This window comes from Pelophylax lessonae (assembly GCF_965119305.1).
Source record: "Pelophylax lessonae genome assembly, chromosome: 1".
In the NCBI taxonomy this organism is placed as follows: domain Eukaryota; kingdom Metazoa; phylum Chordata; class Amphibia; order Anura; family Ranidae; genus Pelophylax; species Pelophylax lessonae.
The window spans coordinates 239,481,772-239,505,048 of NC_138768.1; the positions used below are offsets into that span (position 1 = coordinate 239,481,772).

Genomic DNA, 23,277 nt, shown 5'->3' on the forward strand with positions numbered 1-23,277 from the left:
CCCCTTCTTTCATTATGCCCAATTCATTTGCTGAAAGAACAGAGGTCAGGGGACAGGCTGCACATGCTCAGTTTGGTGTGTATTGCTAGAGAGTCTTCTTTTTTTCTTGGGAGGGTGCATGTGATCAGCACAGGGCCAATCAGCATTGCCCAGACAGATGGTCACGGGTCTTGCAGCCTCTTAGGATAGTCAAAGGAGAATGAAAACTTCTCCTACAAGCTTTAACCAGACACTGATAGAAGTCACATAAGACTGCTATATACTGCTTAGCGATGGGCTCCGGCGTTTTTGGATCGAGCCTGCCAGGAAGCCCTAACTGCACACAGCCAATCATAGGCAGTGAGGTATTTCCCAACCAGTAGCTGCACATGCACACGCTGCCTATGATTGGTGGTGTGCAGTGCTGGCTTCCTGGCGGGCTCGATCCAAACACACCTGAGCCTATTGCTAATACTGCTGATAAGAAAAGGTATTTCATATTCTGTGTACTGTGGGTGACCAGATATAGTGAATGCAGGGTCCCAGGTTTAGTAACAATTTAAGAGCAGTTAGCGGGTTGATACAAACCATTTACCACTGACAGGGGTGCTAACAATGGTCAGCTTCTATTTATTTATGTAAAACCTTTATCCCAAAAGGAGCAAAACTATTGCTGTAACTGCTTATAAAGTGATAGCTAGAGTTCGACTTTAGTTTGTTTAGTGTACCTAAATCTGCTAGTACATCTAACACCCCCCCCCCCCCCAACCCACACACACACACACACACACACACAATGTTACCGTTCAAAGGTGTCTGTTGCTCCTCCTTCCAGAGTGGAGGCACTCCAATGCAGGGAGTATGTTACTGGTGCAAACAGAAAAATCAGTGCTACTACCCATATAACATATTGAAGACAGAGCTCCTGAGTGCTCGATCCACAGTGGTTAGCTGAGTAAAATGATGTAAAAAAGATGATTTTCACTCCGGTTGTTGCTTTTAAAAAATCTTCATTTTATTGGAAAGCCACAATGTACAAACACAGATAAAATCAGCTCAGTTCAGCCTATAAGGCCTTAGTCATAACCAATGCTTTGCATTTTCCCGTGGCCAGCGGTCAACCTAGTCTGTGTGTACATGAGCCCTAATGTGTTACTAAACCCAGGACCCTGCATTCACTATATCTGGTCTCCCACAGTACACAGAACATAGGAATGTATTCTATGTTAGTATCTATTTTAGTAAATATAAACAGCTAAATACCTTTTTTTAACAGCAGTATATAGCGGTCTTGTGACTTCTTTAAGTGTCAGGCCAAACACTGGTTAAAGCTTGTAGGAGGAGTTTTCATTCTGCTCTAACTGTCCAACGAGGCTGCATGACCCTGACCCTCTTATTGGACAGTGCTGATTGGCCCACTGCTGATCACATGCACACTCCCCTAAAAAAAAAAAAAAAAAAACTCTCCAGCAATACACACCAAATTGAGCATGTGCAGAGTGCCTCCCAGGGCTATGTTCTATCAGCAGATAGATTGGGGACATTAAAAGAAAGGGAGGATCAGGGAAGACAAAATCAAATAACCTTTTTGCACAATGCAGAGGATTAACCCCTTTAGGTTCCACAGTGAGTATAACAAGCATGCTTTACTGCATATACAGACTGATTTTACTGTTGTGGTTTTAATGTCTATTGTCTGAGCATGGGTTCGATTTAGGTATTCCTACACCCAGTCACATTGTACATTACAGATAGTTTTAGCATAAGCATGCAATAATTTGACCAAGATTGGACAGGCAATTATCTCAGAAGACAAGGAATGACTTGTAAGACATTGACAGTATGTTTGGGAAAACCCTCACGAGATATTGATTTTCCTGGTAAAACAGGGGTGAACTGGTGTCATGGCTCAGAGGTGTTGGAGGAAAGGTGGGGTGTCAATTGTGTCCAATTGAAATAAACACAATTTTACTTTGTTTGAATGTGTGATGTAAATATTAGTTAGATAACTTGCAGACTAAAGGTAGCCTTAACCACTTTACCACCGGAGGATTTTCCTGCTAAAAGACCAGGGGGTTTTTTGCAATTTTTTACTGCGTGACTTTAACGGACAATTGCGCGGTCGTGCGACGCTGTACCTAAACGAATTTCACGTCCTTTTTTTCCCACAAACAGAGCTTTCTTTTGGTGGTATTTGATCACCTGTGCGATTTTTTGATCACGCGCTATAAACAAAAAAAGAGCGTAATTTTTGCAAAAATAACAATATTTTTCACTTTTTTTATATGAAATTCCCCCCAAAAAAATGTAAAAATCAAAATCTTTTAACATTTTCGGCCAATTTGTTTTACGCTACCTATGTTTGGTAAAAAAAATTGCAAAAAGCGTATTTTGATTGGTTTGCGCAAAAGTTATCGCGTTTACTAACAAAGGGAAAGATTTTTGTCATTTTTGGTGGTTTTTTTTTAACGAGTAATGGCGGTGATCTGCGATTTTTTTTGCGGTACTGCGACATTGCGGCGGACAGATCGGACCCTTGACTGACATTTTTGACACTTTTGGGGGTACCAGTGACATTACTGCAGTAATCAGTGCTATATATATGCACTGTTACTGCAAAAATGACACTGGCAAGGAAGGGGTTAACTGTATTGGACAGGGAGGGGTTAAGTGTGTCCTAGGGGCGTGCTTCTAACTGTAGTGGGACATTGCTATTGGTGTAAAAACAAAGATCAACGGTTCTACATAGTAGAACCGTCTGATCTTCATTTTTACACAGGGAGAACTGACAGGCGGCTTGTTTACATAAGCCGCTCTGTCTTTCTCCCGCTGTACCGGCGATCGTAGTGTGACCGGCGGACATCGGGTCCGCCAGTCACACTCCCGCACTCCTCCGTGAACGAGCCTCGGCGGGCGCGCGCTCGCCCGCTATTGGCTCTAGAAGGAGTGACAGGCGAGCGACGTAAACCTACGTCACTCTGCCTGGCCGGGGCCGACTGGTTAAGGCCCGTACACAAGATATGAAAATCAGAAGTAATATTTCGTACGACAAACAATCTGCTGATTTTCTGATCATCAGTATACTGCTTTCAACAGCTGATTCCGACTTTTTGAATGACAAAAACTGAAGGTGCACGCTATAAAAATTTTATTGTACATGAGCTTATTTTTTGGCAGATTACAAGAGTTTTTGTTACATGTCAATACCTGCCTCCAAACACCTGCAAAAAACGCCTGGAAAAACTCCTGAAAAACATTAAAAAAAACCTAAAAAAGGCCTGAAAAAAAACGCCTGAAAAACACCCAAATTACGCCGGAAATTAATACGTTCAGGTGTGAATGGAGCCTTATTGTATTCAGACAGGTGGCACCTGCGGCATTCTGCATACTCAACCAGTGAGTGTATCTGCAATTTTTCATGTGGTTCCTTCCATCTTTAAGCTGAAGCTTGTCAAGCTAGGTGGTCCTGACAGGGCCACCCACAGGTTGAATTTTGGCCAGTTTAGCAAGAATCTTCTGATATTCAAGCTGCGTAGCTATACTTGGATCACAGTCACTAAATCTGAACATGGGTATCGTAGGAGGCAAACTACTTAATAATAAATAAACCACACTACCACTTATTTTGGGTAAATCATGGCCACAGCTTTATTTTCAGTTTTACCAAATTTACAATTAAACCATTTAAACATACCACTGAATACTTTATACATTTTAACTCAGAATACTGAATACTTCAAACACGGCCTAGCCACTATGGTTTGAGCCTAAAATACTTTACTTCAAACAAAGGTTATCAATTATCCCCCTGTCCTTTACTTTCATGGAGAGGGGTCCAACTACATAACAAGCCACAACGAGGGATTGGGGAGGGGGGGGGGAGCTGACTTGGTTGAATCCTGAATCTGACTGCCAATCCCCTGAGACCAGAACCCCCTTTTTATAAGGAATCCCAGGGGTTCCATAATTTTCCAAGGGTCAGGTGACACCATAGGCCAATCCTGGATCACCTTTCCCAAATTCTGGAATATTCTTAAGGTCACCTGACTCCCCTGGCCTATCAGAAACCCTTTACCTCACAAAGCCCTTAGGAGAGCCTGAAACTGTTGCCTCCACAATCCCATGAGGAAAGGGGGGGGGGCCTCAAAACGACTTTCCTCCCTTTTTTCCTACATTCTGTAAGTCCCGGGTCACACATATGCGATGCGGGAACCCTGCGAATCCACTGCCAGTTCCCTCATCGCATTCGACTCACAGGCAGTTCAGACTGCCATATGTGAATCACTGGGAGTGTCAATACAAAGTTAAAGACACCCCCAGGTCAGTTTGCATATCGCAGTGCAAACTGTCAGTTCGGACATGAATCAGATCGCATATTACACCCATGTGATCCGATTCTGGTGTGGACCAAAAAAGGGTCCTGTGCGACTTTGGTCCAAATGCGATGCTAATTCAGCCATGCAATCTGTATGGCTGAATACGCAACGCACACACACATTGCATGTGATTTGCAGGGCAGTACGCTCCAAATCACATGCGATGTCTGTCATCGCATGTGTGTGAACCGGCACTTAAGTTATACTGAGTTTGTTGTAAAGAATTCTATTTCCAGTGTATTTTCTTTTTTCACTGTCCCATAACATCAAATTTGACTGAAAGGTTGAGTTATATTTTACACTTATGTTTTTTTCATGAGTTTGTGTAAATGAGCCACACATAGACACACAGCCCAGAGTCCATTATTATGGTTTAATGGGTCTTTATCATGCAGAATTTAGTGATTATGTGCATTCTACACCTTATTAAAAATACCTGATTGTGAACCCTGGCACAGCAGTCCAAATAACATCTCATCCAAGAATATTTCTTTCTAACTGAACAAAATTTACAATTCAAGCCACAAACAGGAGAAATAGTTCAGGCAGGACCATCCACTGACACTTCATAACTGCGGCTCTCAGAGTACAACCTGATTATAACACTTTGCTGTGACATTTGGAGATGTGCTAGTAGCAGTCATTATGAATATATAACTCGCTATAAAAAGAATAATTTATTTAGATATAGGGATAGGAAAGAAAAGACTGTTTTTTTTTTTTTTTTATTTGCATGTTTTATAATTCAGCTTATGAATATTTACATACTGGGTGAACTAACTGGCCATTCTGCAAAGAACGAGCTTCTGTTTTTCATGTCTATATGTTGGCCATCGTGGATGAACGTTCTGGGTTTTCAGGCTGATTTTCAGTGCCAAGAGTAGTGCTTGATACACTAGCATTACAAAGAGCTCCTATGACTCTTCATTAATACTAGAGTTTCAACTGCATAGTAATCATGCTCTTCTGTCACTCAGGAATGATCAATGAGTGTCAACTTTACCATGGTAGTCAGAAATGTTACCTGAACCAGAGACGGTCTTATATTTATCAAGGTCTCCAGGCATTCACAAAGTCTTGTGAAAAGTTAATATCTCGCTTACATCCAAAAATAGCAGCAACTAAAATGTGAGACAACCACAAAATATACAATAAAAAAAAAACTAATAAAGTTGCGCTGAATACCACAAAAGCCTTTGTGAAAGAATTAAAAATATTTGGAAAATATAATAAACGTGATATAATGAGCGTATTAAACGTGATAAATTAAACATGATATACAGTATCTCACAAAAGTGAGTACACCCCTTACATTTTTGTAAATATTTTATTATATTTTTTTATGTGATGACACTGAAGAAATTACACTTTGCTACAATGTAAAGTAGTGAGTGTACAGCTTGTATAACAGTGTAAATTTGATGTCCCCTCAACATTATCCAACACACAGCCATTATTGTTTAAACCTCTGGCAACAAAAGCAAGTACACCCCTAAGTAAAAATGTCCAAATTGGGCCCAATTAGCCCTTTTTCCTCCCCGGTGTCATGTGACTCGCTAGTGTTACAAGGTCTCAGGTGTGAATGGGGAGCAGGTGTGTTAAATTTGGTGTTATCGCTCTCACTCTCTCATACTGGTCACTGGATGTTCCACATGGCACCTCATGGCAAAGAACTCTCTGATGATCTGAAAAAAAGAATTGTTGCTCTACATACAGATGGCCTAGGCTATAAGAAGATTGCCAAGACCCTGAAACTGAGCTGCAGCACTTTGCCCAAGACCATACAGCGGTTTACCAGGACAGGTTCCATTCAGAACAGGCCTCGCCATGGTCGACCAAAGAAGTTGAGTGCACGTGCTCAGCGTCATATCCAGAGGTTGTTTTTGGGAAATAGGTGTATGAGTGCTGCCAGCATTGCTGCAGAGGTTGAAGGGGTGGGGGTCAGCCTGTCAGTGCTCAGACCATACGCCGCACACTGCATCAAATTGGTCTGCATGGCTGTCATCTCAGAAGGAAGCCTCTTCTAAAGATGATGCACAAGAAAGCCTGCAAACAGTTTGCTGAAGACAAGCAGCCTAAGGACATGGAATACCCTGTCCTGTGGTCTGATGAAACCAAGATAAACGTATTTGGTTTAGATGGTGTCAAGAGTGTGTGGCGGCAACCAGGTGAGGAGTACAAAGACAAGTGTGTCCTACCTACAGTCAAATATCGTGGTGGGAGTGCCATGGTCTGGGGCTGCATGAGTGCTGACGGCACTGGGGAGCTACAGTTCATTGAGGGAACCATGAATGCCAACATGTACTGTGACATAGTGAAGCAGAGCATGATCCCCTCCTTTTGAAGACTGGGCCACAGAGCAGTATTCCAACATGATAACGACCCCAAACACACCTCCAAGGTGACCACTGCCTTGCTAAAGAATCTGAGAGTAAAGGTGATGGACTGACCAAGCATGTCTCCCGACCTAAACCCTATTGAGCATCTGTGGGGCATCCTCAAACAAAAGGTGGAGGAGCGCAAGGTCTCTAACATCCACCAGCTCGGTGATGTCATCATGGAGGAGTGGAAGAGGACTCCAGTGGCAACCTGTGAAGCTCTGGTGAACTCCATGCTCAAGAGGGTTAAGACAGTGTTCGAAAATGATGATGGCCACACAAAATATTGACACTTTTGGCTCAATTTGTACTTATTGACTTAGGGGTGTACTCACTTTTGTTGCCAGTGGTTTAGACATTAATGGCTGTTTATTGAGTTATTTCGAGGGGACAGCAAATGTACACTGTTATACAAGCTGTACACTCATTCCTTTACATTGTAGCAAAGTGTCATTTGTTCAGTGTGGTCACATGAAAAGATATAATAAAATATTTACAAAAATGTGATGGGTGTACTCACTTTTGTGAGATACTGTAAGTCAATTCGCATCTGTGTATACACCATCAGTGAAGTAAATATTTATCTCCAATCTTCATATCCTTGCAACATAAGGTGGCTTTCAACACACAAGTGAAAAATCCTCCACCAAATTAGGTTGGCCTCTTACCAGAGAATAAGGACCTGTAAGGTCAGCAACACCTGTGGCTTAACCTCGCCAGGGCCCCTTGGATACAGAGGAATCATGAAGGTAATCCTGAATGTCCGTATCTTCACATCCACCTCCACAGTGTTACAAGAATATCGCTCCCCATAGGAGACAATAAATAAATCCGCCATAGTGTAAAACCGTAACAGATATTTATTGCAAAAGTAAAGAATGCACTTACATTTAATGACATCTAGGTGCGCATGTATATAAAAAGCTGGCCGGGAGACTACGGTGACGTCAGCCAATGAATGACCACTGGCACCCACCAGTTGTCGGGAAAACACACAGAACGGAGCTTGGCCTATGTAAAAAAGGCAGAGCTCTGTTCTAACGGGGGGGGGGGGGGGGGGGAGCAATGGATTTTTCCCCTGCAAAGGGAATAAAATCCATCACTTCCCTTAGTAAAAGCAGCATACATAGTATATACAAACACTGGTTAGGCACACATTTAACCCTTTGATCACCCTAGATATTTAACCCCTTCCCAGCCAGTGTCATTTGTACAGCGACAGTGCATATTTTTAGCACTAATCACTGTATTAATGTCACTGGTGTCAGTTAGTGTCAGAATGTCCGCAGCAATATTGCAGTCCCGCTATAAGTCGCTAATCGCTGCCATTAATAGTATAAAGAAATAGTTTGTAGACGCTATAACTTTTGTGCAAACCAATCAATATATGCTAGACATGTGCAAATGGAAAAATTTGTTTCGTTTTGGATAGATTATTATGTTACTAATTTGGTTTCCTTATGGAATTAGTTTCGTTTTGTTTTGGAATTCGTTTAGTTTAGTTTTTGTTAAATTTCATTTAGTTTTAGGTAAAATTTAATTTCATTTATTCATTTTCTGTCGAATTCCAACGTACGATTAGAATTCGGATCAGTTGAAAAACGATCGACTGTCTCAAATTCTGTGTGAAGAAATAACTGCTTGTTAAGCAGCGGGACAGAAAGCCGGCTGCCTGCATCCTTAACAACCATGAGTCATCATCTGTTAGCGGGCTTCCCCACTGACAGATGAATGTAAAGAAAAGAATGCCGGCAATTGTCCACCAATAGAAAAATGTTTAAAAAATGGCGTAGAGTCCCCCCTCCAGTCCATACCAGACCCTTTGGGCTGATATGGTCTTTAGGGGAAACGTAAAAAAAAATGGCAAGGGGGTCTCCCCCAAAATCCATACCATATCCTTGTCCGAGCATGCAGCCTGGCAGGTCAGGAATGAGGGGGGGACTAGCGAGCACCCACCCTCCTGAACCATACCAGGCCACATGCTCTCAGCATGGGGGGGGGTGAGTGCTTTGGGGCATGGGGGGCTCTGCGCCCCCCACCCCAAAACACATTGTCCCCATGTTGATGGGAAATAGGGCCTCTTTCCGACAACCCTGGGTTGTAGTTGTCGGGGTCTGTGGGTGGGGGGCTTTTAACAAGAGGGCCCCCAGATCCTGCCCCCCCTATGTGAATGGATATTGGATACATCGTACCCTTACCCATTCACCAAAAAAGTTTCAAAAAGTAGGAACCACAGGATACAATTTTTGACAAGTCTTTTATTAAAAAAAAAAAAAAAATATATATATATATATATATATACTGTATAAATATATGGTGAACTGCTTACCAGATGATGTTGACCCTCAAACAATAGAGAGGTCAACACCAGCGAGGGTCATATAGGTATATGTTGTCCCAAGGATGGCTACAGGATATCAGTCTTGATCTATGAAAAGCAGTGATGATGCCCGAAAGACCGTCTCAATTAAAATCAGGAATATTGACCCCTCAGGATACAAAAAGATGTTCCTGATGCAGCCACCCAGGTGATGATTGCCTGCCTCAGAAGGGATGCAGTCAGTTCTGCACTCACCCAGCTCCAGCGTCCAGAAAAAGGGGAAGCTGCTGCCAGGTACACTGACACTGGACTCCGGAGCTGGGTGAGTGCAGAACTGACTACATCCCTTCTGGGGCGGATGATCATCACCTGGGGGGCTGTGTCAGGAACATATTTTCTTTTCAACGGTAGTGTATCCTGAGATGTCATTGTTCCTGATTGGAAGTGAGACGGTCTTTCAGGAATCATCACTGCTTTTCATAGATCAAGACGGATACCTTATACTACATATTTGAAGGTAAATCTAAAGGAAATCAGACAACAAAAGTTGTATTGTGTGTATCCAGCTTTACTCTTCACTAAAGAAAAAAAGTGTAATGGAACTGCAACCCACACTGTACTTGTGGACTTCCATCAGTATATGGCCTTTCTCCCAGTCGTGAACATAGATTTCCCAGCCCCCCCAGTTTCACACTCAATTTATACACACATGAGCACATCCCCCTCCTGACCAAATTACCCCATCAGGTCAGGGGTTTCCTGATTACATTATCATATGCAGATGAAATTGTATATAGAAATATCATTAACATACACTACCGTTCAAATGTTTGGGGTCACCCAGACATTTTTAGGTTTTCAATGAAAACTAACACTTTTATTCATCAAATGAGTTGCAAAACGAATAGAAAATATAGTCAAGGCATTGACGAGGTTAGAAATAATAATTTTATTTAAAATAATAATTTTGTCCTTCAAACTTTGCTTTCATCAAAGAATTCTTCATTTGCAGCAATTACAGCCTTGCAGACCTTTGGCATTCTAGCTGTCATTTTGTTGAGGTAATCTGAAGAAATTTCACCTCACGCTTCCTGAAGCACCTCCCACAAGTTGGATTGGCTTGATGGGCACTTCTTACATACCCTGCGGTCAAGCTTCTCTCACAACAGCTTAATAGGGTTGAGAGCTGGTGATTGCTCTGGCCACTCCATTACAGACAGAATACCAGCTGACTGCTTCTTCCCTAAATAGTTCTTGCATAGTCTGGAGGTGTGCTTTGGGTCATTGTCCTGTTGTAGGAGGAAATTGGCTGTCCACAGGGTATGGCATGGCGCTGCAAAATGGAGTGATAGCCTTCCTTATTCAAAATCTCTTTTACCTTCTACAAATCTCCCACTTTACCAGCACCAAAGCAGCCCTACACAATCACATTACTTCCACCATGCTTGACAGATGGCGTCAGGCACTCCTCCAGCATCTGTTCACTTGTTCTGCGTCTCACAAATGTTCTTCTGTGTGATCCAAACACCTCAAACTTAAATTCATCTGTCCATAAGACTTTTTTCCAATCTTCCTCTGCTCAATATCTGTGTTATTTTGCATATCTTAATATTTTCCTTTTATTGGCCAGTCTCAGATATGGCTTTTTCTTTGTCTAGAAAGCCAGCATCCCGGAGTCGCCTCTTCACTGTGGACGTTGAGACTGCCATTTTGCGGGTAGCATTTAATAAAGCTGCCAGTTGAGCACCTGTGAGGCATCTATTTCTCAAAATAGAGACTCTAATGTACTTGTCCTCTTGCTAAGTTGTGCACAGGAGCCTCCCACCTCTTTTTCTATTCTGGTTAGAGCCCGTTTGTGCTGTTCTCTAAAGGGAGTAGTACACACCTTTGTAGGAATTCTTCAGTGTCTTGGCAAATTCTCGCATGGAAAAGACCTCATTTCTCAGAACAAGAATAGACTGTCGAGTTTCAGAAGAAAGTTCTCTCTTTCTGGCCATTTTGAGAGTATAATCGAACCCATAAATGCTGATGCTCCAGATACTCAGCTAGCTCAAAGGAAGGCCAGTTTTATTGCTTCTCTAATCAGCACAACAGTTTTCAGCTGTGCTAACATAATTGCACAAGGGTTTTGTAATCATCAATTAGCCTTTTAACACGATTGTCTAACGCAATGTACCATTAGAACACAGATGTGATGGTTGCTGGAAATGGGCCTCTGTACACCTATGTAGATATTCCATTAAAAATTAGCTGTTTCCAGCTAGAATAGTCATTTACCACATTAATAATGTGTAGACTGTATTTCTGATTAATTTAATGTTATCTTCATTGAACAAAAACAGTGCTTTTTAAAAAAAAATAAGGACATTTCTAAGTGACCCCAAACTTTTCAACGGTAGTGTATCTATACTGTTTCCACTCAGCAACTAACAGATGACAATGATTCAATCAGTCGGAGCCAATGAACTAGCAGACGGCCATCCTCTGGCTCCTGAAATACAATACACATTACCTCAATACACAAACAATAGGGAGAGCCTGTCTGACATTGGAGGACATGGAACAGAAGCCAATGTGATTAGCTCTTTCAATGAACATGTTCAGAATCAAACAGGAATAGTCCTCACATATTTCTCGAGATACATAGCTGACAAATTTTACTGTCCCACTTGAAGCAATCCAAACCATATTCCCAGTGTCCATTAAGTATCTGTCCTTTACTCCCAGTGACGGTGAGTACCGTCACAAAAAGTTTTGTCTTTAGTTCTACTTTAACTTTAGCAGCCAATATTAAAATAAAAACATACTCTGTGAATACAACCTAATATTCAGTAACTTTTTAAATTATTTTTTTTTTGTCTTGACTGAAATCCTTTAATAAACAAGCTGTGATGTTTCAAAGAGAATTATCTGAAATGTTGTTTTGTGTTTCTCTGATCAAAACTGTTCAGATTTTCTTTCTTACATTAAAGCCTGAAAGTAAAAGTGTCACTGATTGTTCTTTGCTGCAAAATTAAAGTTTAATCTTTGAAATCATTGCAAGATGGAGCAAATAACAACGATTAGGCAAACACTTTGTTATTGTCGCCTCTAGTATGGCAGTCGCACAATACCTAATAAAAGTGATTTAATCGTGCTGTACAGGCTTGTAGCATAATATCCAATGATATTGCTTTTCTGTATCATGGATCATATAAATTATGTTCATTGGAAAGGAAAGACTACACAGCAATCGCCACACAATATAGATCACAGTGAATTTTGTCAATAAAACGGCATTTAATTTAATGTGCAAGATATATGGATGATAGCATAGGGCAAATATACTTTGCTGAGATCCATGGCATGTGAAAAGCCTTGTGACAGCCATGTCTTAGAAGCATGCTGTGTGCAGTAATCCTTCTGAGCTTGAAGGAACAGGAGCCATTGCATAGACCTACGTTTGTCAGCATTGCTTTACTCTTATATCTTTATAGCAACACAGCCTTTTTTCCTTCTGGCATGGGGTTATTTAAAAAGGGCGGAAAAAGCATTGATGATTTGCAAAGCAAAGAGACCCATACTACCCATCATATTTCATCTGGGAGCTAGGAGGAACAATTAAAATCATTGCTTACTGGTTGCTATGGGTGGCTGTATTTTATCTGATCTGTCTTCATGAAAAGAAATCTATACCAAGAGAAGATATGGGTTATCATTTCTGACCTTTCTTCTAAAATACCACTTACCTGGCTGTCATGCTGACAGTTTGGGTTCAATCCTAGGAGTCCTTGACCTGGAACACATATGCAGATCATGAGTTCTGACGTCACCTGCTGCTTTGGTTTTCTGGGTTAGCGATTTAAAACATACTGAAGCCAGAGACAACTGACATTTTCAGAAGGAGGTCATCAATGGCAGCCCACATACGTCTCTCTAAAGGATTCTTTAAATAAGCCTTTCACTGAGCAAAAAACTGTAGAGTATAGAATCGAAGTCAAAGCTCTATACACTAAAGTTCTGGATGATGCAAGCAGTATATTTATTGAGAAATTTCTAGTGCTTTCTCATAATCAGTCATTGTAATCTTAATCAGTGCTATTATATTAATGTTACTGGATGAATACGGACATTAAAGGCTGCATTTTGGTTTTCCACTCTATACAAGGAGGGAAACATCCCACAGTACATTTCTTTATTTTATTGTTTTTGTCCAGTGCTTACTTTTCAAAATGATAACCTGTGCCAGCTTCAGAGCACTCTGTACTGCTTCCCTGAACCTCTAGGGAATTGCGCACACTAAGCATGTCACAGGGTACTAGGCTCTCAAGCTTTTTTTGCTCAAGCTGCTGGAGGAGGGAAGTAAAAGGAATGAGAAGCAGGGGAGATTATTGCTGAAATGACTGTAATCTTACTGTGTAGATAAATGCAGCCTAAGGACACTCAGTTGCAGTCCCATTAAGGAGAACACACACAAAGGTGGCTCTATGTGACCCTGCAAGGAAATTAAGCCATCCTAAGGAAAGAACTGGAGATGAGTCCTTTTTTTAAATAGGAAATGCTAAGAAAGCACAGTGACTAGCGCTTCCGCCTGGCCGCATTAGGGTCATCAGTTTGAATCTCAACCATGACACTACCTGCCTGGAGTTTATATGTTCTACCTGTGCCTTTATGGGTTTCCTCCAGGTACTCTGGTTTCCTTCTACACTCTAAAGACATACTGGTAGGTTATTTGGCTCCTGTCTAATTTGGCCCTAGTATGTGTATGTATGAATGTGAGGTAGGGACATTAGATTGTAAGCTCCTTGAGGGCAAGGACTGATATGAATGTATAATATATATGTAAAGAACTGCGTAAATTGATGTTGCTATATACAGTAAGTACTTATAATAATAATAATAACTACAGGCTTTAAAGAAAACACACAGCAAACCTGTTAAGTGCTGAGGTCTGCAGCACTATAGGCTTTTAAGGTTTCAGGGTTTAGTTGCACTTCACAACTAAAGGTTGTATGTCAAGCTAAACAAGTACCAATTCCAGTTACTATGTGATGCACAAGCCTCGTAAAGGAAACAAAAAAGTACTTTCCCTAATTGAGCCAAATCCTCATTCATTTGCATCTCCCACAAAAAATTGAGAAGCAGGATAAATCACGAGGATTATGGGGGCCACTTGCGCGCTTAAGGCTAGGTTCACATCTGTGCAGGTGGTTCCCACTGTGGGTCCACACCTGTTCCCGTAGCTGCAGTCACCCACACAGGAAAACACGCTGGATGCATGCGGATGCCATCCTAATGGCACGCCTTACGCACTGGAAACCACACTGTACTTGCGGTTCCCGTGCAGGCTGCAATTTCTAAAATGCTGCAGGTCCCTTTTCTCTGCATTTCAGGGGGCTTGGCAGCCCTTTCAAACTAATGGGCTGCCGTGGCTAGTTAATCGTACACAAATATTCAATATGTACAATGTGGTCCGTGTTTGTTTTACATGTTGAACATCCAAATAATAATGCTTTTAAGCCTCCTGACCAAAGAATGTACACCCCCAAATATTTTTTTTTACAAACAACCTGAAAAAAAGTTGAACCAATTCTCTAAGTAATGAAATGTACTCTGAGATAACAGCCATATAAAAAAAAAAGTACTCTATCCTGTTCTGTTGGGTGTAATAAGCCTCGTCATATGGGTTCATCCTGATGTAATGAATGCTCAGGGATATTAAACAAATAAAAGTTTCTTTGTGCAGATGTATTTATTCTGTAAAGGTGCATGGTACATTCAAAGTGCATAAAACTCACATTTAGTAGTGCTTCCAGTAGCACTAACTATGGAGGCTCGTAGCGTGCGGTGCGCCTTGCGTTCCACCTAACTGGAAGTGACGTAATCGTAAATGATGCTGTTCCTTAGGTGGAACGCAAGGCGGAACCCACGCTGCGAGTGGCGCTTCCTGACTGCTTCACAGAAACCCTCCATAGTTAGTTCTACTGGAAGCACAACTAAATGTGAGTTTATGCACTTTGAATGTACAATGCACCTTTACCTAATAAATACATCTGCACAATGAAACTTTTATTTGTTTAATATCCCCTAGCATTCACTCCATCGAGGTGAACCCATATGACGAGGCTTATTACACTTAAAGGATCCAAACCTCATTACCTGGTTAACCTAGGAGGCATATTTACAGCTCTGTAGGTCCTGGGGGCCTGAATAACTCTGGTAAGTGGCCAATACTTACCAAGGTGGAGGAGCAAAATATACCCACATATCAGCACCTTTTTTTGAAGCACATACCACTTTAAGGGGGAATGAGGAGACCAAAATCCTGTTTTGTCTAAAGAAATATGAACTTTTTTATGAAGTCACAATACCTTGCACTTAATTAATCTAATTTATCCCAATAATCCTTTGGTGTTGATATGAAATCATTTTAACATTTCCACACATTTATTTTGAGCACTTGGGAATGCATTGCACATTGCATATATATTGCACAGTGTTTTACCAAACAATGGAATAATATCTGTGAATGTTTAACTAAGATATTAGGAATTTAGGATACCTTATTTTACACATTTATTTTACTCTATGAACTTTGGAAACCATTGCATATTTGCACACATCTGTTGCACGTTGGAAGCACCTTTATGCACTTTTTCAATACTGTAGCCACTTTATATATATTTTATCCATTGTATGGTTCAAAATATTTGTTTACTAAAGAGTAATAGCACCTCACCATATACAACACTTAGAAATGAAGACTAAAAGACTAAGGCAGGCGGTTCCATCTGCTAGTAATTTGGTTCTAGGTATCAGGACAACAATCCCAACCTTTATTTTATACATGAGGATGTGTTCCTGACAGTCAGCATAATGAGTGTGACCATGTGCTGCCCCTGGCTGTCCTGCTAACCTGGGCCATTATGGCCTATGTTGGTTAGGAATAGATGAGCCCTGATCACAGGGCCATGGACCTCAAAGTTATTGCCACCACTGCTCTCCCTAATTCTACACCTCTGTTTCACGTGTATACATTTTTACAGTTTACATAACTTATGGAGTAATATTGTTTATAGACTTTGCAAAACATCTTGTTTTGACTATGGAATTCCTATATGCGACGCCTTCAGAACAGTTGTATATTCTGTAAGCCTTTTTTTGTGGTTGATTAAGGAATTTGAACAGTAGTTACAGTATATCTATCTATAAAAAGGATAAACATAGCTGTAGCTGTTTAAATAAAATGGTTCTGTATTTGAGACTTCCATGGTTTTCAGCTCATATAATAGGTGTTGATTGTAACTTTCTTTTCTTTTTTTTTTTTTTATGTGGTTGGATAATATGTAATTACTTGAAGTTATATGTAGCATTTTATGTACTTTTTTTTCTCACTAAAGAGAAAATTGTCCAAGCACTTGTCTTAGAAACTGAAAGGAAGGCATTCCTGTAAAAAACCTCTTTGCTTTCGATGATCAAAACATTGATTTTTTTTATATCTTACTTTTTCTCTTGCAGTAATAGAGAGCCGGGCAACGATGGATAGTATACAGAGGTTTTCATCAGTCCCTGTCTATCTACCTGTAAGCTATCACGTCTGTAATTCTGAAGTCTCCTTTTTTCTTAAAGAGGCCAATCAAGACCTTATGAAAAACTCAAGTCTACAGTCCCGAACAGAACCCCTTTTCATATATAAAGCCAAGACGCCACCAGCCATAAATGCCACCTATGGACCCTATTCAGCAGAGCAAACTGTGCCAAAAAATGTGATGATTACCTCAAGTACTTTCAGTTTCTCCAACAAATTCACATTTAACTGGCAATTAAAAGCCCACATCATTGAGAGTTCAATATACTCTGACAAACCCAAAGTGCAGGCATTATTTTATATCACAGGAAGAGACTGGGAGGACTATAATCCAGCAGAGGTTTTACCATGTGTTCGAATGGTCGCCACCTTGGAAAACCGGGAAATTTCATCAAGCTGTAGACTGAAAGGTAATCTGGGATTGTGTGTTGCGGAATTGGAGCTGCTGCCCAGCTGGTTGAGTACGTCTCCTCCTACAGAGGACCATATTTACCCCGCTTCACCACAAGGAATCCCAGTGGAACTGCATCATATTGTCTATACAACTGGAGAAGATGAGGAATGTTATACAGAGGAGACTAAATGGTCAAACAGGATTCAGTCCAATAAAGATGCTGCCCACAAAGCCTCCAGTGCCCTGGAAAGGTTTGGCAGTGTAATTGTTTATCCCACCCGCCACACTTTGAGGATGTCTCTGCTCAGACTGGATAGCAATATTCAGATTCGATACCCACCTGGCCCAGTAAAAGTGGGAGATGTTGTCACTTTCTTTGTGTCGATAGTTGGAGGATCCATGACACATCAGTTCATGTTAAGGTATGCTGCTTTCAAATCATGTTATGCAGTGTCTACAATGGGATATATTTTGATTTTGCCAATGCTAATCCTATTAACATATGTGCAGTATATAAGGTAAGTGGTTTTCAGAGGAAAAAAAATGTACACATGGTGCCATATTGAAATACCAGTACACGGTGCATTATTGGATTTAGGGTATCTGTTGCCATTGTTCTCTTACACACTCTAATTTTATTTTAAAGTGGAATTCCAACTTAACCATAAGTACTCTTAAAACTGTTCCCTCCTCTCCTAATGTCTATGCTAACTACCCTTTTAAGAAGGATGTATGTGCCCACCTTTTTTCAGGCTGTTCCGATCCGGTCACGTAATCTGGCACCCCTGTGCAAATCAGTGCGACTGCAGGAAAGAGGAGAGAGCATTGACAATGGATGGGCCATAGAAGTCTATGGGTGACATCACCGCTCCAGACTTTACTAGCCATTGCTCTCTCCACTCCCCTGCAGCAGCCGTTGGCTGACACAGTGGATCACGCGACCGGACCAGAGCGAAAGTAGGTAACTATATACATCTTTCTTGCATACGTAGGTTTGTTAGCATAGCTGTTAAGAAGGGGATGGGGGCAGTTTTAAGAATAGTTAGTGCTAAGCTGGAATTCAATACTAAGTAAATATGCCACAAGCAATAGTTCTAATTGTGCAGACTCAATTGCCTTGGTTTGTACCAGGTTTGCTTTAATATTGGTACATTTAAAGCAGTATCCCCTTTGTGCACGTGATAACTAGAACACCTATTCTGATTTAAAAAAAAAAGCAGAATGCGGGGGCTGCATTCCTGTGTACATATCACAATTCCAAGTGTTTATTCTGATACATAGAAACAATAAAGATAATTTATTATGATATATATGGCACAACGCTTACTCTTTATTCAATACTCTGTATACATAGCAACATACAGAATATGCATTAACATGTACTCTCCAAATGTAACAGTTTATTATAAAAACACAAATGTTAAATATTCCCAGAAGTCATTTAACAACAACTTACAGTAAATTTGTAAAGTTAATTTTAAATGCATGTCTGTAAAATCAATAAACAGCTGAGGTTTTTACACCCTAATTCAAGCAATGCGTATCTGTTACAATGCCCAAACAAAGTATACACTAAGCATCCCCAGAACATGGGTAACAAAGCAGCAATCTACACAATGCATAGTCAGTTCTCCCACGTTTTCCTTGGCTATAAGCACAGCCAGTTCCCCCATATTCCCTGATTCCGTCTTCTCTGCAAATTAACAGAAATACATAGAAGAGGATGAAGTAAGCACAGACCAATAAAAAAAGCAAAGGAAAAAAAAGCAAAGGAAAGGATGTGCAGACTCAAAATTACTGTTAAAATCTTACGTAGTATCCCTTCCAGCCTTTATATATAGCTCCAAAATCAGAGATTATTCTACCAATGAGAAATACACATTACACAATCTTATTTATCTCAACATCACAAGACATGTCTAAACACTATATTCATTTCTCATGTAAATTATACATGAAGTTAAAATGTTACTTAACCCACAACAGTAAAATCAGTGTGTATATGCAGTAAAGCATGCTTTGTTATACTCACTGTGGGACCTAAGGGGTTAATCCTCTGCATTGTGTAAAAAGGATGTTTAATCCTGTCTTCTCTGATCCTCCCCTCCTTCCACAGCCCCCAATCCATCTCCAGATAAAACAGAATCTGGGGGACAGGCTGCACATGCTCAGTTTGGTGTGTATTGCTAGAGTTCTTTTTCCTGGGAGGGTGCATGTGATCAGCACAGGGCCAATCAGCACTGTCCAGACAGACTGTAAGGGGTGCTGCAGCCTTATAGGACAGTCAGAGTACAATAAAAACTCCTCCTACAAGCTTTAACCAGATACTGATAGAAGTCACAAGACTGCTTTAACTGCTGATGAAAAAAGGTATTTGGCAACTTATATTTACTAAAACTATTGCATTTCCATGTTCTGTGTACTGTAGGAGACCAGATATAGTGAATGCAAAGTCCTGGGTTTAATAACACTTTAAGTTCATAAATTACACATAGCTCTATGAACCACATATGTACATGGGCCACCATGCACTGTATATATACATAGCACATCAGAGAGAAAGGTGCTACTACCCCAAATCGTGCAGAAGTCCTCCTGAGCTGTCGGGTGCAGGATATGTAGTCACATAGCTGGCAACACAGTAATTAGTAGAAGATGATCTGCAACTCCATACATGCTCCTAAATATATCCAAATGTATTGATGCTCCATAAAAGACAGACACATATAGCAGATGTTAACGCGTTTCAGCCATGGCTATTCTGTGTTAAGCTGCATGACTTGGCCACTTATATATTCACTGTGCAACCAAAATAAACTTCTCAGAGTTGTTGCCCTTGTAAATTTGAAGTGTCTAAAGTATATTATTAACCTATACCATGTTGACCTAAGTTTCATATCCTCTCACTGTTTCCTTATACTGTATTTAATAAATACTACTTAGGCAGGAAAGCTGTAAAATCACAATTTGTGATACAGTGGATTCATGTAGCCGAATACATTGTTTGTTAAAATGATAGTAAACACCTCTTGGACACTTGTACCTACAGGTAAGCTTATAATGAAGCTTACTTGTAGGTACAAGAAACATATCCTAATTGTGCATTGTTTAGGAGATATTGGCTGTTTCTGCAGCCAATGACGTCACTTATACACTCGCTCTGAAGGGACGGCATACTCATGGTAAGTCTATCATAATGTGCTAGTATAGGATGCTTTGTGCCGCGGCCGTGACACCCGTGCACATGGGCCGGAGTGACTTAATCGCGGCTCAGGCATTCAAATAGGCGGAAAGAAGACCGGGGGAAGATGGTAGCCCTGTCAGCAGTGACAGTGTGCCGCTGGGCGGCTTTGTTTTAAGTTAGGTCTTGCATAATGTGCTAGTATGCAATGCATACTAGCACATTATGACATTAACTTGCAGGGAGAATTTTTTTTAATACAAGACTTTACTACTGCTTTAAAAGATATGTCAAAGAATAGACATTAAAGGTGCACAGGTAAGTACTGGTTGTCAAAGCAATAGTCCCTGTCAGCTCTTTGAGGCTGGATTGTTAATTTGATTCAATTGCACAGTGACAGTATACAAATGGAAACACTATACAGCATGTGAATACCAAGTAGGCCCCTCCTTAATCCATGTCTATTCAGGACCTTGATAAAATCAGGATGTTTGTTGTGATCCCAATAGGTAAGCGATAAGTGAAACTCAATCAGAAGTTCATGTTGCATCAAATATGGATAGAAAATACCACAGAGCTAATCAATTCTCAATTAGTATACAGTACATAATTCACAAGCGCAATTGCGGCAGTTCGGACCTGTTGTATATCATAGCTCCTTCTGCATGCAAAAACAATCTGCTTCAAGGCAATCTTACTCATCAGCAGGTAATTGCTATGTATGATGTGGGGAAATCAAATGGTAGCCATTGCCAATCCCTTTCCAAATAATCCTGTTTCGGTGGTAAGTCTTAGGCCTCAGGCACACCAGACGTTTTCCCAGCTCTTCTAAATTAATTTTCTCCTGGCCTAAAGCTTAATTTTTCTAATACATTTAGGCACATTTAGAGGCATGGAGGTGCGTCAAGCATTTGGGCGTTAAGTCATTTCATTGGCCATTATATTATTCTGGCCATTGAAATGAATGAATGCTCAAATGCTAAATGTGCCTAGCACTTAGGCATGTTTAGATACGTTTACACACATTTAGACATGTTCAACATTTTCTTCTGCCAAAGCGAATCTCTTCTGAACGTGCAAGTGATTTTTTTTTTTTTTCCTGTCTAAACATTCCTGCCTCTAAACGCCTATTGATGTCTATTGTTCATGGTCACATAGGATAACATAGAGGGGCATTAAGAGGCAGAAAAAAAGTCAAACCACCTTAACAGTGGCATTTTTAAATCCCAGTGTGTATAGGATAACATAGAGGGGCGTTAAGAAGCAGAGAAAAAGTCAAACCCCCTTAACAGGGGTTTTTTAAAATCCAGTGTGCATGAGGCGTAACAGAAACAAGATGCATAGAGGTGAATTGATGGACCACAATGTTGGACTTACCATCAGTGGGGTGAATGAATATAAGTATTCCAATCAGCATTTATAACCCTATCAGCAAGTAACCAAGCCTACCTCCATCCATATCAGTTTGCTTTATCTGGGGGAGCTTAACCTCTTTTTTTTTCAACAAGTTCTTTATTGTAATAAATCAAAACAAAAAACTATACAACATTGTACAATACACATCTTAAAATTTTAAGGAATGAGTAAACCAAACTAATATACATATGTCAAACGAGGGTTCATATAAAGGAACCTGTACTGCAATTAAAAGAAGCCGAGGAACACAATACAAGTAGACTGATATCTGTCATTTTGTACATACTACTAATAATATACATTACTAATACGTCCCCTCCCTAGGGAAGGAAAGGAAACAGAGGAAACACAAAGAATGAAAACAAACAGCTGTACCACTCCCTGAAATTAGAACGATCACTTATATGGCTTTATTCAGATGGCATACACGTCTCTGGGGCCTGAACCCACCTATCCCATATCTTATTATACTTGGATACACTTCCTCTATGGGAATAGATCAGTTTTTTATAGGGCAAGGTTACATTGACCTCCCGGAGCCAATCCTGTAGAGATGGAGGTGAATCTCTCATCCAGCGGCGGGCCAAACACTTCCTAGCGAGAAACAGTGTCTCATGCAAAAACAGAGTGGTATATTTATCTATATTAGTATCAGGGGGTATTCCTAGTAAACAGAATTTCGGAACCAGGGTCAAAGGAGACCCCATGGTATCATGTAGAAATCTAACCACCTGCTCCCAAAAGCCCTGGACCTCTGTACATGTCCAGAGCAAATGGTAAAAGGTGCCACGCTCCACCCTGCACATGGGACACTGGCCAGTAGCCTCGCTACGATAGGTAGCCACCACAGCCGGTGTCAGGTAAGCTCTATGTAGAATATATAATTGAGTCAGGCGATCCGAGAGTTTCGGAGAAACCGATTTGCAGTTATCTAAGGCTTCCCCCCATTCCTTATCCTCAAGCGTCCCGATATCTCCCTCCCATTTAGTCTTGATGGCATACGCCAAGACCGTTGATTCTGGCAAAAGGAGTGCATTATACATATATGAAATAAGTTGTTTAGATTCAAAGCCCATTACCACCTCCAAGACTGGGATTACGGTCAATTCTTGAATAGGACGGGGAAATTGAACTGCGAAAGCGTGCCTAAGCTGCAGGTACCTAAAATACATATGATTTGGGAGATCGTGTTGCCCTTTTAACTCATCAAAAGATTGGAGTTCACCTTTGGTAAGTATATCAACCAAATAGGAAATTCCATAATGGGCCCACACATGTGCATCCGGAATAGAGGCACACTCACGGAGACTGGTATTATGCCACAGCGGCGTATATGCATGTAGCAAGGGTATATCCAATTTGGTTGACACCACCTCCCATATTCGCCTATACTGATATAACATAGAGGTCTTATCCCCCCGGGTTTCAGCCCCCCGTACGCCCACCAGAATCAAGGATAGGGGTTCAACTAATGCATGGGCCCATGCAGGGGCTAGAAGGGCCAGGAATCTCTCCCTATCAAAACTATGAAGATGAAAGAAGTGGGATAACTGTGATGCCAGGTAATATAAATTAAAATCTGGGAGAGCCATACCACCCAGGTCAACGGGACTTTTAAGCTTCCGCCATGCCAGCTTATGTCTACTGGATCCCCAAATAAAGGGCT

General features: G+C 40.8%; 1 protein-coding gene across 1 annotated transcript in view; it reads left to right on the forward strand.

Moving 5' to 3' along the window:
• The window catches only part of TMEM132B (transmembrane protein 132B), an 826,908-nt gene that overhangs the window by 165,408 nt on the left and 638,223 nt on the right, over positions 1-23,277 (forward strand). Inside the window, exon 2 of the mRNA XM_082244082.1 lies at positions 16,551-17,436. Coding sequence (XP_082100208.1) covers positions 16,551-17,436 — 886 coding nt within the window. The remainder of the gene's footprint in view (positions 1-16,550; positions 17,437-23,277) is intronic.